Source organism: Orcinus orca, chromosome 4 (genome assembly GCF_937001465.1).
Source record: "Orcinus orca chromosome 4, mOrcOrc1.1, whole genome shotgun sequence".
NCBI classification, from domain to species: domain Eukaryota; kingdom Metazoa; phylum Chordata; class Mammalia; order Artiodactyla; family Delphinidae; genus Orcinus; species Orcinus orca.
In genome coordinates, this window is record NC_064562.1 from 82,206,238 (window position 1) to 82,220,405 (window position 14,168).

At 46.7% G+C, this 14,168-nt stretch overlaps 2 protein-coding genes across 2 annotated transcripts in view; one reads left to right on the forward strand and one right to left on the reverse strand.

Annotated features, from left to right (window-relative positions):
* The window catches only part of SCFD2 (sec1 family domain containing 2), a 411,092-nt gene extending 398,218 nt beyond the window's left edge, over positions 1 to 12,874 (forward strand). Inside the window, exons 9-10 of the transcript XR_004482531.2 lie at positions 5,961 to 6,214; positions 12,715 to 12,874. The gene's annotated coding sequence lies outside the window, so the exon portion shown is untranslated. The remainder of the gene's footprint in view (positions 1 to 5,960; positions 6,215 to 12,714) is intronic.
* Positions 1,922 to 6,960, reverse strand: RASL11B (RAS like family 11 member B). Its single transcript, XM_004268275.3, has 4 exons — positions 6,249 to 6,960; positions 5,582 to 5,638; positions 4,192 to 4,268; positions 1,922 to 3,405 (listed from the first exon to the last, which is right to left on the reverse strand). Exons 1-4 carry the CDS (start codon positions 6,388 to 6,390, stop codon positions 2,935 to 2,937), a joined length of 747 nt encoding a protein of 248 aa, XP_004268323.1. The 5' UTR covers positions 6,391 to 6,960; the 3' UTR covers positions 1,922 to 2,934.
* Positions 12,875 to 14,168: the final 1,294 nt, after the last annotated feature.

Consider the following 14,168-nt stretch of genomic DNA (forward strand, 5'->3'; position numbering starts at 1 on the left):
AGGTGGATTATAATCTGGGCACACTGTAAATGCTCAGTAAACTCTGATTCCTTTCTCCATTCCCCTGCACACACTCACACAACCCTCCCTTCCCCTACCCAGGGGAGGGAGGGTTCTCAGTGCCGTATGATTATAGAACAGAAATTAAAACCAAAGAGGAATTCAGAGTATGACGAAAGGGATGAACAAAGGTAAAGAAATATGAAGCTAAATTCATGAGAAGAAAACATGGTGTATTCTAGAACTATAAATAGTCAAGTCAGCCTGAGACAGTGGACAGAACTGGGACTTGGGTGGTTTCCAGCTGGGAGTCAATCTCTCTCTCCCAGAACGGCCTCCAACAAACCACTTTATCCCCAGGGTAGACTGGAGCCCTGAGACCCTTTCAACGTGAATTTCTAAAATGAAACGTAAGAGACCGAGTCCAGTGCTGTGGGGACGTGAGGGGCAACGGGGAAGTGCCAGGAGGTCAGGAAGGGCAGCTCACAAAGGAGGAGAGGCCTGCCGTGAGGTCTGCAGGCTCTTGGAGCAGGTGGAAAGGAGAGGAGGAAGCAGGGCGCCTCTCATAGACAGAGGACGTCTGGCGCCGCTCAGCACCTTTGCAAGATAAAGCCCCCGGGACAATTCATCTTCTTTAATTCCAGAACATGGGTAGAAGACCATTGGTAAGTATATAAAGATGAACCTCTCACTCACCGGACATTACTAATATAGCCACATAGAATGAATGAAAACAAACGTGAACAGAATCTAGTCAGAGATCCTTGTCTCACTGCCTTTGAAATGAGACGTTTTTAGAATCTCATGTGAGCGCTGTTCCCTCCCTCACCCCGCCTCACCCCAACACCTTCTCAGAGGTTCGGTTAGGCTTGAAGTGTAGAAAATTGCTCTCCATGTAAGGAAGGTTTGGGACATCACCAGAAGCCCCGTCAAGAGCAGGCAGGACACTTACCCTGTGGGAAAACAGATTTGAAAATCTGGTACCATTCCGTAGTAGGCCCTCAACTATTCATTATGGCTGCTTCTCTTGGTCCCAAGGCCCCCTATATGTGGCAGTGGCCCATATATGAAATATTATAAAGGACTAAGAAAATTGAATATAGTCAGAAGACATTGATTCATGCCCTTTGTGTGAACTCGAGGACATCACTCGAAACTCAGAGCGTTTTTCTCATCTGTAAAATGGTCGTATTACCTCCCCCGCCCTCCCCACTGGTTTATCCTGAGGGTTAAATGAGATCAGGTGTGTGAAAGCACTACACAAATATAAGGTGTGCCTATTTGCCCATAAAGGTGGTGACTCACTTAGCTTGTATGAAAGGTCTCCCAGGCTCGGATGGAAGCCGATGAGAGGCCTGGCAGTTTTAGCACATCACCTGGGGCAGGTGCTACATGGGAGGGGTTCCTGAACAGCCCCGGATCAACTGCTACGAGCTTCTGCAAAATGAGAACAGAGTGCACTTTCTGAAAGCAGCGTACCCAAGGAAGGTTTGCCGAATAGAGCACTTATGGAGAAACAGTGGTCTTGTGTAGAAGCGTGATCTTCACGGCTTAGCCAAGCGATCTGATCAACATAAAATATAGGACCAGACATTTGTCTTAGGTTTACCTGGAGGATCAGGAAAGAAATGAATAGGAGATGTGCTATACTCTTGACTAGAAAGCAGCAAATTACAATTTACAACTCTCGCAGGCCGGGGCCTTTGACAAGTTATTTAACTTGTTTTCAAGCCTGTTTCCTCATCTGTAAAATGGGGATAAGAAGAGCATGCGCTTCAGTGGCTTGTTGTGAGACTTAAGTGCTCACCCCAGGAAGGTATCTTGCCCGACTCGACGTGCCCAAGAAGTACAAGGTGCCGAGTAATACTTTGTCTGAAGGACAGAAGGTGAACGTTTCAATTAAGACCAAGTCAGACGTCTCCTCTTTTAAAATGAGCTTTATTGTACATAAAATAAATTAATTACAGTTTAAGCCAAAAGCATGAGTGGCTTTTTAAAGTGCATCTGTGTAGGAGATTTGGCGGTCACCCCTGCATCTGTTCACTCGCTTTAAGATAGTGTTTCCATAGTTAAGCCACAACTCGGCCAGGTCTAGAAACAACCCAGCGTCATTGCTGTGTTTACACAAATCAGACCAAAATAAATGGACACACTTTGTTTTTCTGTACCTGATGCAACGATTAAAAAAAAAAAATTATACAGTCTCACAATTACTCAAAGTCTGGGGCTGAAGAGTTTGTGTTCTCAACCACTCAACACGTACCCAACTCAGCATACTCACCCCATGGCAGGAGGATGCAGGCCCATAAGCTTACACACGTCTGTATATATAACATTCGGCCCATAAACTCCACCCTTTTTAGTGGGGTGGGGTAGTATTTTCTCCTTGTTCTTTAAAAGAAAAAGAAATCTGGGTATCCTTCAGGTTAGAAGGGCATTCTATAAGGAAGCGTATTCCAGAGACACATATACTCGCGTAAGAAAAGCAATTCTTCCTCTTGGGAGGAGGGAAAAAAAAAAAAAAAAGGAGAAGAAAGAAAGAAGAAAAAAAAAAAGAGGAAAGCCTGTGAATGCTTAATCCATTCTTTCATTCCCAACGTAAATCACATCAATATATTGGCTGAAATTACAACTGACTGTCATTTACAAGGTAGTTAACAAAATCCCCAGTGATCGTGCCCCGTCCCCACTCCGGAGGAAAAGACATGGAGGATGTTTCACGTATTCGGAGGGTGGCAGTGGGCTCGTTCAAGCTGCATCAGTTCTTTCCCCCTGCTCAGGACAACGCTTCCTCGTCTGCAGCAGTTCCATGGGCCCTCCTGGCCCCTCTGCTCCAGCCCTTCCTGGAACCATGAATAACGGCCAGCATCCAACATTCCTGCAGAACCTCGGGCCTCTTCCCGGGAAGACCAAACCCCCTCGAGCAGCTCGGCGTCAGACAGAGGTGACAGTCCTGACTTTGGCAGAGAGCGCTTGCTTGAACCTCCTCTTCAGGTCCTGCATGTTGGGGGACTTGGGCCTGGGGATGAGGGAGGTCCGTCGCTTCTCTGGCGTGCCACTGGGCTGCTGTTTGTGACTCACTTCCTTGCACAGCACGTGGAAAGCGCTGTAGACGTCGTTGTCGTTCTCGCTGACAGACACCTCGTAGAAGGAGCAGCCCAGCATGCTGGCCAGCTGCAGTCCAAGCTGAGGGTCCACCTGCCTGATGTGCAGCAGGTCGGCCTTGTTGGCCACGACGACCACAGGCAGCCGAGTGCCCGGGTGCAGCTGCTGCACGTGCTGGTGGAGCGGGCCAGTGAGTTCGTAGCTCTTGTAGTCGGTGATGGAGAAGACGATCACCACAGCGTCTGCCCAGCGGATGCATCTATTCAGCTGCTCGGTGCAGCTCAGGCCGTTCTCGTGGACCTGAAAGAGAGGGATGACGGCAAGGTGAAGGGTGAGGGCCGGAGAGAGCCCTGGCTCAGCTGGAGAGAGAATTCAAAAAGCCCTTAGCGGGAACACCAGGTTGCAGGCCGTAAACAAGTTCTATCCCCCCCACGCTTCAGCTTTCTCGACAATATGTTGATCCAGCTGCATGGAGCTGGAATAAATAACAGAGCAGCTCACCACACTCGAGTGGAAAATTGACCTGCAGAGAACTCCATGCAGAGAGACTTTGTAGTTGCATAAAATGGGAAATTAACTGGCTAGACAGTAAGTCTGGGGAAGTAAAGATAGGAGCTGGAAGCATTTAAACCTGGATAACTGCCCAGTTCAAGAGGGAAAAAAAAAAATACGCGCGCATGGCTCTTTGTCTATAGCGTAACTTTCCACCATATAAAAATGATTCCAAGTGTTTGGAGACTATACCTAGATGTTTGATTTCTAATGCCAAAAACACAAATGTAAAAACTGACCTTTTTAACCATAGCAAGGGCATTTTGCCAAATCCAAGTGTGTTTGGTTTGGTCTTTCCTGCTGGGTAGAATCCTCCTACGAGAAGATTTCTGCCCCTTAGCCAAGTCTCCCAAATTAAGCCAGGCTAAGACTGACCAACAGCCAGATACAACTGAAGTGTCAAACAACATATAAAAGCCTAGTGACTCCCCAAGTCTCTCTCCTCCTTCAGCAAGAGGTACTTTGGAAACAATCGAACAATTCCACGGCCAAGCAGACTCCCCTTTGATCTAGTCACATATCTCAGATACTCACCTGAATACCTGGAGTGTCTTGAACCTGAATAGCCAGGGTTTCACCTTCTATTTGGACTTGTCTGGTATAGAGATTACCTATAAAGGCAAAATTTCAAAAAAAAAAAAGATTATGTCCTTCCTTCTTGTACAACTTTTAAAACATTGTGGGATATTTTTTTAACTTAGAAATTATAACCTGAACCAATGCACAAAAATATGCTGTAGTTTATTCTGTTTAATGGGCTTAGTTCAGATTTTTTTTTTTTTTAACATCTTTATTGGGGTATAATTGCTTTACAATGGTGTGTTAGTTTCTGCTTTATAACAAAGTGAATCAGTCATACATAAACATATGTTCCCATATGTCTTCCCTGTTGCGTCTCCCTCCCTCCCCAGATTTTTTTTTTTAAACAACTGCAATTTTAACCCCGTTTTAGCAGGTTTATTAAAACTAGGACAAAGCTTGTACATTTTTGGAACCTTAGCTATCGAATTTTAAACGAAGGTTCCATGTTTAGAGAATTTCCGTGAAAAAAATTTTTCTTGTTCAGCATGTGTGGAATTTGTTTTATTTTAGTACTTATCGCTCTTTGGCATAAATTTGTATTCTAGCTATTAGATATAATGGTTTGGTGGGCAAATATTGTTAGTAAATTCACAACCAACATAATCAGTTGGAATACAAGTGTAACATAACATAGCTGACTCTACATCAAAGCACAAGGCTGCCATGCCTTATCTTGGGATGGTTTATATAGTGCGTTCCAAATAATCCCCTGTAGGTACTTCATATGGTCTAAGGAATTAAACAATTTGCTAACAGAGCATAGGTAGAAAGTCCTTAAGCCTCCCCAGTGGACATTCTTAATCACAGGGATTGAAAAAGTGTTCTATCATTTATTCAGGAACTCTCCTCCTAAAATTTTACCATTTAGTTATTTTTCTTTGTTAAGAAAAGAGAACTTTAGGTTTACAACTGCTCTCCTTTGGCCTTTGCTTTAAAAGGTCACCTCTGAAAGGCAGCCAGCAGAGAGGGCGAGGGGTAGGGGGAGGAGCTGGCCATCTTTTTTTTTTTTTTTTTATGACTTTTGCAGGAGTGTTTTGAAGGGAGAGGCTCTTGAGTACAAAGGGTGCTTCCAACTGGGGTCCCTATAGTTAAAACATACCAAGGGGAATACTTTCAGGCACTTGATAAAATGATGAATGGGCTTGGAATGGAATGAGGCCAGATGGCAGTTATGGGAAGCAGGGGAGCACGGGACGGGGGCAAGGGAAGTTGCAAGTGGCAGGATCCCAGTGCTCAGACTGTCACTCTGAAGGAACCTGCCTGGTAGACACTGAAAAAAAAAAAAAGGGAACAGCAGTACTGGTGCAAGCTGACAGCATTTTCCTCAAATACATTTCCTCACCTGCATTTCTTTCATAGTCACCGATGAATCGTTTGGTGAGGAACCGGACCACCAGAGCTGCAGGTCAGAAAAGAGAAGGGAAAGAGAGTTAACCTTGGCACAAGAAGTTAGGTTGGTCTCCACCCCTCCCCCAACCTAAAAAGCAACTCTCAGAGAAAGCCAGCCGACCACCACGTGAAATTCCTACCCTGCAGCGACGGGGAGGGGGCTGGAAGGCGTCGTGAATTATGGCTCTGTCCAGCTGGATGGGTCATTTGGTCCACCACCATCCTCGGAGCCCGGCTGAGCCACACCTAAGCCTTCCCGCAGACAAATGTCTTTCCTAACCTTAAAGAACTCCAGGAGAGGTTACGTTCACTAACTCCCCTTTCTGTGCCAGGGACTGCCAGAGGCTCAGAACCCCAGAATTCGAATCCCCGTTGTGTCGGTGGTGTAGAGGGTCGTCTGGCCCTCAGCAGTTTGTTTCCCTCATCTGATGAAGGAGGAGAGTGGAAACGAAGATGGCTGAGGTCCCTCCCGAGGGGCAGCGGATCAGTAGGAGAGGGTGGGCGATCCGGCTGCAGCTCCCACCTCTCCCCCACGCCTCGTTTAACCGCAACTCTCAGTGGGGGCCGCCCAACTCCAGCCCCAGAGGTAAGCGGGTTCTCGCCGGAGCGCTAAGACTCACCTGTCTTGCCCACGCCACTGGCGCCCACCACAGCGATCTTGACCAGGCGGCGGCCCGCCGCCCCCAGGCAGCAATCGGCGGCGGCTACGCTGCCCGGGGCGGGGTACTCGGCGATAGTGCACATGTTCTGAATGAGGCGCATCGCCGCTTCGGCAGGGGCTTCAGCGCGCGGGACGGGACCTGCGAGACAGGAAGAGGCTCGCGCTACGCAGGAGCGGGCTGGTGGACCGGGCAGGGGGCTCCGCGGTATTAAAAAAAAAAGAAAGAAAGAAAAAGAAAAAAAGCCCCGGAGCGGGCGCGGCGGGAGACTCCGGCTGGCTCGGGTTCCAGGCTGGGACTGCAGCAGGGCTGCGCGCGCGCTGTTTTCTCCGGGGCCGGCCCCACCCCTTGTTTCCCGCGGCCAATCCCTGGGCGCCCTGCGCGAGGCCCCGCCCCCGGCGCCGCTCTGCGCGCGCCACGCCCCTGGGGTCGCCCAGAGCCAGTGCGGGGCCCCGTGAGGCTCGGAGAAAATGGGGTAGCCGGCAACAGGAGGCAACGGGTGGGCCGGAGCCGACGGCGCAGCCAATGGCGGCCGCCCAGGAGGGCGGCGCCGGGCACGGGCCGGGGTTCCGCTGCGCCGGGATGGGGCACGTGCTGTGGCTGCGGGGTTGGGGGCGCCTCGGTCCCGGGAAGCGGGGCTCGGTCTGGGGGCGGCTGTGGGGGATGCCTCTTGGCCTGTCTGCCTGCCGTCCCCGAAGAGCGCGGCCTCGGACCCCCATTAGCATTCCCAGGCATCTGCACCCGCCCGGATGCCCAGCCCGCCCGCCCACTCCCCGCAGCCAACTGACTGATCGGCCAGCTCCGCCCACCCTCAGGGAACCTGCGCCCGGGAGGCCGGGGCCTCGAGGGTGTGAGCGCTCGGGGTCGCCCGTCTGGCTGCCCGGCTTCGTGCCTGTCTCCTTAATTTGGGTCGTGATTGTACTGACTTGGGTGCATCCGGAGTGGCATCCTGGATCATAGATTTGGCTACAGTGGCAATCAGTAACAAAGACCCCCGTACCCGCTCCCCTGAAATGTGACTTTAACTTTGGGGAAAAATAAAGTCACCCAGTTTGCTCTAGCTCTTGTTGGCAGGGTGGCGGATCACTCACCCTCCGACAAGCTCACGTGAACACACATACGGTCGAGTGCATGTACAGCCTACCCAGAGGCAAATCTAGAAGTAATTATAGAACAAGCTTTCTAGCGCCTCACACGCACTCACACCTCCTCCAAGAGCTGTGAAAAGGAAAGCAACAGTTATCCCAGCTGTCTCTGGATACTGACTAGATTGGGAGGCAGATATCAGAAAGGGTCTGCACTTAGTCTCTGGTTATGAGGAATGGCAAGTTTACTTAAGTGACTTGATGCCAATTTGCGCTCATAAAATCCCAAGCTCCACCCCTTACATTCTCACCACAGAAAGGCATCTTCAGTGGTAGGCTGAATTCCCCATCCAAGCAACATTATGTTGCTGGAACTGCTGTAAAATGTCACCAAACACTCAGGCTGACCACCTCCCCATTCCCTCCATCTCGCCCCCTCTCCTTCCCACCCTCCTAACCTGGTGGGCCCCCAAATGTTCCAGAGGCTTTTATCCTAAAGACAAATGACAGCAAACACTGTGGCACTGGGTCCACACCCACGTTAAAGGTTGAAACGTAAAAGTAAAGTAAACCAATTCCCTTATCTACACATGCCAGGCATCTAGTTTGACTCCTCCTTGCAACCTTGACTTAATTGACCAGGTATGTGACAGAATTTATGATGCAGACCCAGTTCAGACGTTGAGATGAACCCTCGGGCCTATCACGGTTTAGATGTTTGCAGGAATTCAAAGACGAAATAGGAGAGTAATCTCAAATGGCTCAGCAGCAAGTCTTCTAGGATGGGCAACATAATTAGCAAGGTGCACAACCTTAATAAACACGAGAAAAGGTTGACTTCTGGGGAGGTCACAGGAATGAAAGAAATTCAGCCATTTGAGTCAGAAAGGAAAAGAGTATATCCAAAATGCACTATGTTTTTCTGCATGGTTTAAATCAAACTTGAATTTTGCTCTTCATAAAAATTGCAAAAATGCACTATGTTTTTTGCCATAAAATCAAACTTAGCAAGACTATAATTACAGGTAACCATGTACTTTTCAACGCCCCCCCCCCAAGGAAAAAAAAGCCTGTAATTCTGTCATGCTTATGTGGTAAAATAATTATGTCGTCTAAAGTTTTTGTTTAACTGCTTTTTACACACACACACCACACACAGAGACATGACGAAAGTTGTCAAGGGGAATTTTGCTTTGAATCATTTTAGCTTCTGGGGCTTGGTTTTCAGTACCATGAGCCTGTACCAAGCCTGTGATTCTTCTGTCTGAAACACGAAGGCTGAATTTGGTATTCTTATTTTAGGTCTAAGAGATCTGGCTGTGCTTTAAAGAACACAGAAAAGAAAGAAAGAAGAGAAAGATGGAGAAAATCTCTTCAAATTCCAAACATCTAGCAAATAGCCCACCTCCATGCCACTCTGCCTCAGTGGACGACACGAGAGCTACCCCTTCTAAGAAATTCATAGAATTAATAAAAAGGAAGGGGAAGGGGCAGGAGAACTGATATACATTGAAGGCTTGTTTTATTTCAGGCTGTGGGCTAGGGATTCAGCAAACAAAAATCTCCTTTTACCTTTTACCTCTTCCTAAGAGGTAGGTGTCATCATTACCTCCTGTTGCAGTTTTCTGTTGCTGCTTTAGATGTCCAAGATGCCTTCTTCAGTGACATGTCTGCATTTCAGTTGGAATGGCTGGAACAGCTGGGACTGGCCAGCATCTCTCCCTGCCTGCCTCCCACTTTGGTTAGCTCAGGCCCCCTCCCAGCATGGCAGGTGGCTTCCCTTAGAAGGAGTATTCTAAGAAAGGAAGCGGAAGCTGTCAATCTCTTAAGGCCAGTGCATGGAAACTGGCACAGCATCACTTCAGCTATATTCTGATGGTCAGTCCCAGAGCCCACCCAGATTAAAGGGCAAGGGGCATAGATCCCACCTTTAGAGGAGAGTAATGTCAAAGAATTTGTGGCCATCTGTAATTCACCACCCTTCCATTTTATAAATGAGGAAACAAAGTCTTGCTTTAAAACTCCTTCAGGGTCATATATCCTATAAAAAAACAGAGCCAAATATGAAAAGGATGAGTAACACAGAAAATATCCGGATGTTCACAATGAGATAGTCTCCTATGATGCCATGCTATAGTGGTTAAACTGTTCTGCCTCTCTCGGCACCCACCTCTGTTTAACCTAACACACTAGAAATGGAAAGGAAGGTGGGTGTGAACCCACCATTTCCTCCACACTTTTCTCAGCATCCCAAAGAACATAGGGGGCCAACAAAGGAGAGTTTGGGCCCTACCTTACATTTAATTCTCAATTATAAAAGAGTATAATGAGATTCTTTTTCAACTGACGGCTTTGAGACCACTGTTCAAGGCCACTGTTTTCGTTGCTTTTATGTACTCTGTATTGACACCCCTCTCTGCTTTTTTGAACTGTTTTCCTACAGCCTGGCACAGGGATTATTTACTGATGTCACTTGCTCAGATCGTTTTCCATTCTTTAGTGAGAGCACCTCAATTTTCCTTTGGAAAACTCCCCTGCCCCATTCTCATGTTGCTCTGATGATGGCAATGGGGTGATACCAATCCCTAACTGCAGGAGTAGATACCAATAAGCCTCAGGGATTCGTTCAGGGCTGGGCCAGTGAAATATCTCCCTGAGAGTTTTGTTTGTTTTGTTTGTTTGTTTTTTGCGCTACGCGGGCCTCTCACTGTCGTGGCCTCTCCCGTTGCAGAGCGCGCAGGCTCAGCGGCCATGGCTCACGGGCCCAGCCGCTCCACGGCATGAGGGATCTTCCCGGACCGGGGCACGAACCGGTGTCCCCTGCATCGTCAGGCGGATTCTCAACCACTGCGCCACCAGGGAAGCCCCTGCCTGAGAGTTTTGCTGGGGGAAGGGGTGCTTCATTTGCACTGATGTTAATCAGCTGGTAGAAAGTGAGCCTGGAGCTCCAGGTAACCATCCTGCCACCATGTGGGGAAGTCTGCCTCAGAATGAAGCCAACCCACAAGAAAGCAAAGTTGACAGGCAGAGAGGCAGGACCCTGATGGCATCTTTTCTAGCTCTGCATTCAGCCATACCTCAAAACCCAGACTCACTCCTTGAAATTCCCAGTTACAGGGGTCAACACAGTTGCTTTCGAGATTAGGCTAGTTTGAGTTGGATCTCTGTCACCTGCACTGAACACGGCTTCACACACCCTGTTTGTGTGCAATTGTGGTCTCTGCACAAGCATCAGCAACATCCCTCATTCAGAAATCTGAGCTCGGCCATACCCTGCAATCTATAGAAATACGCACACAACTGAAAGGATATTAGTCCATCCAGACAATGGAATATTCAGCACTAGACAGAAATGAGCTATCAAGCCACAAAAAGCCATGGAGGAAGCTTACATGCATATGACTGAGTCAAAGAAGCCAATCTGAAAAGGCTACATACTGTATGATCCCAACTTTATGACATCCTCCAAAAGGCAAAACTAAGAAGAGAGCAAAAAGATCAGTGGTTGCCATGGGGACCAGGGATGGAGGGATGAACAGGTGAAATGCAGAGGCTTTTTAGGGCAGTGAAACTACTCTGTATGATACTACAGTGGTGGTTACATGTCTTTATACAGTTGTCCAAACCCATAGAATGTACAACACCAAGAACGAACCCTAATGTAAACTATGGGCTTTGGGTGGTGGTGATGTGTCACTGTAAGTTCATCAGTTGAAACAAATGTACCACTCTGGTGAGGGATGTTGATAACTGGGGGAGGCTCTGTGTCTGGGGGACGGGGCACGGGCTACATATGGGAAGTCTGTACCTTCTGCTCAATGTTGCTGTGAATCTAAAACTGCTCGAAAAATAATCTATTAAAAAATATATATATATATACATATGAAAGGGCATCTAGTCCAACTTTCTCCTGCAGTATCCCTGCTAAGAGATTGTCCAACCTAATCTAGAATTCTTCCAGTGATGGGAAGTACTCACCATCCACAGCAGCACATTTATACTGAGCTGTTATCTTTTCTCCTAGAGCCCCCTTCCTGAAAGGCAGACATTGGCATCCTCACCAGCTTTCCAAACACCTGATCCATTGCTCCTTTGCCTTCCATAGTAGTTTGGAAAGGACTAAAGGACTGATAAGGGAAAAGGAAAGGTGCTTGCCTATGCATGGACATGTAAAGGAACAGGAAACACCGGAGATGCGTCGCCTGCATCTTCACTAAGGATGACTTGTGATAGAGTTTTTATCATTCAATTTTAAAAATGAAAAAGAACCATGGCTCAGAAGCAGCATCTGGATGAAAGAGGGGAGAGAATTCATTTTGAGCTACTCATTTTCTAAGAGCTCTGTAAGCGTGGAAATAGAAAGAGATAGAAGTAAGCGTAATGGAAGGTCTTCACCCAATGGCTCTGTGCACCATGTGTCGGATGTCTTGCAGTTCTATGGATTCCGCTACAGAGAGCTATGCCTGGTACACAGTGGGGATGTGATGATTTTTTTATATTGTCAACCTTCTTTTTAGTAGAGGCTGGGATGAAAGGTAGAATCACTAAGTTCAAAAGGCAAAGGAGGGAAGGCAGATTGGAACTCAAATAAAAAGAACACAACACACACACACACACACACACACACACACACACACACACACACACACACACACCGCTTGCCATTAGAAAGATCACCAACTGACCAGAACACTTTAACTTTGAAAAAAGTAAGATCTTTAAGTTCCTCGAATGGGCCTTCCCTCCCCTCCGCATACCTTGGTCGGTTTCTATGGTAGCAAATGGCCCACACTCCCCCCTCCCTTTGCACACTCAGGGAGAAAGAAGGACTAGTGTTCTACAGTTATATTCCCTTGCTACTCTATCAGGTTTTATCTTTCTTATTCTGGAAGGTTTCCTCCACCCTCTTTCTCTATTTCAATGTAATATATAAACTGAAGGTAAAAGAAAAAGTGGAAATAATTCTCCTTTTCATTCAGGGCAAAATCTGAGATTTTCTTCTCCTCTCAATGATTTAAGTCTTAATAGCCGAAGTCGTTTTTCTGGCAACACAGAAGACCTATTTGATAAGTAATCTGGTGGCAAGAACTCAGAATATATTCAAGTTTTAAACATTACTTGGAACAGCTAGTGAATTTTCACTGTGTTTTCACGGAGAGTAGGGAAACTCACAGGGCTCGTTTTCCCAAAGGCTTTTAAAACGTTGAGCATTAGGAACTGACGGGACTGCATTATTGATAAAGCCATGGTTAGGAGTTCTCGTCATTAAATGAAAGGTCTTAAAATATTGGAGCTAGACAGTGCTGACTTTCTCTGAGATCATTTCTTCTTCTTTTCTCCAGTGGAAAGAACCCTTCAAGCATACAAGGATCCTGCCGCTTCTCTCTCCAGCCCATCACTTGTACAGAAGACTAAGGAGCCAAGGGGAATAAGTATCGGTCCCCCAGAAATGATTGCTCTTGGGACACTTGACGGGCTACTGGGATCAGGTGATACGCACAAACAGAAATGGTTCAGAAAGATTCAGACAACTGAGCCAATTGTTTAGCAGAATCTTTGGTTCCAAATTCCTCTGTAGATTGGACACATCTAATATTTGCCCTCCGACTTTCCCTTGGGGTGCTTGAAAGATCACCTAAGGACACTTCAGGCCTCCTTATTTGTCTTTGCAGAGAAGACAAAGCCTCTCCTCACAGCCTCAACTCCTTAGCATAATGTTCGAAGCTAAAAGGAAATCAAAACTTCATACCTATCCATCTATGTTATGAGAGAACAAGCTTCACTTCCCTCCATTGCCCGAATCACCTGGATGGTGGAATGAAACCTTGTTTGGGGCCAAAGCCACTGATTCTCGTTGCTTTGTCCGGCTCTCAAAAATCACAGGAACCATGAAATCCTTTCTAAGCTCTCATCAGCCTCCCTGGCTCAGGGCATTCAGGAGTATCTAAAATATCATGGGTCATAGTGTGAACTATAGAAATGGGGCCCCAAGGTAGCAGAGATATGTGAGTTACTTGGTTTGTGAACGTGGAAATGGTGATGTGATCATTTCTTTAACAAGCATGAAATTCAGTCACTGCTAAAAGCATTTTCATTCTAACGGCATTCTGTGAGAGTTTAGGATTTTCACCAAGACATCCGCATTGTTAATGCACCTCCCTTCTGATTGAAAAAGAAAATGGATAGCAGATGAGAAAAATTGGATGCGATCGTTTTTAGGAAATGCACAAATGACTCACGTACTCACTTGATTTGACAGGAGTACTGGTTTCTATATAAAGAAGCAACCTAGTCCCAAAATAGAGCTGCACATAGCAGAAAGTAGCTTGTAGAAGAATTACACATTCCAAGCCTGAGGAACATGAAGTTTGGTATGCTGGGGCATCTCTGCTGGGAATGTTCTGTGAGGTCCATTATTAATTCATTTGGAATGTAAAGTTAGCTGCTCCAGGATCTTAACTGTTTTTCAAGATAGGAAAACTCCCGTGTATTTTGAGACAATTCTTAACTGGCTCTAAAAGCAAACAACAACAACTTAACTTTTTTGCAAAGAATGTGTACCCCCATTCTAACAAAAAAATATATTTAGCTCAATGGTAAATAAATTATAACAGATTTTGTGTCATACATATGTTGAATGTCCATTGAGATTAGGCACATGAAAGTACCTGGTAAATTGTAAACGTTTAATCCTTTTATATCTTCGTTATGAAAATGAAGTGGAGTTCTTTTTCCAGCCTGGATTGTCCCGTGATCAATTGTAGGGAAGTCGTCTATTAACAGCTCAGTCAAATCC

Bases quoted from the DNA above. Each gene is read 5' to 3' on its own strand.
- RASL11B (XM_004268275.3), bottom strand. From the start codon at position 6,390: ATGCGCCTCATTCAGAACATGTGCACTATCGCCGAGTACCCCGCCCCG. The intron at 4,269-5,581 runs GTGAGGAAATGT...TTGCCTTTATAG, and splicing joins TGACTATGAAAGAAATGCAG to GTAATCTCTATACCAGACAA. The intron at 3,406-4,191 runs GTGAGTATCTGA...CCTCTCTTTCAG, and splicing joins AAGACACTCCAGGTATTCAG to GTCCACGAGAACGGCCTGAG.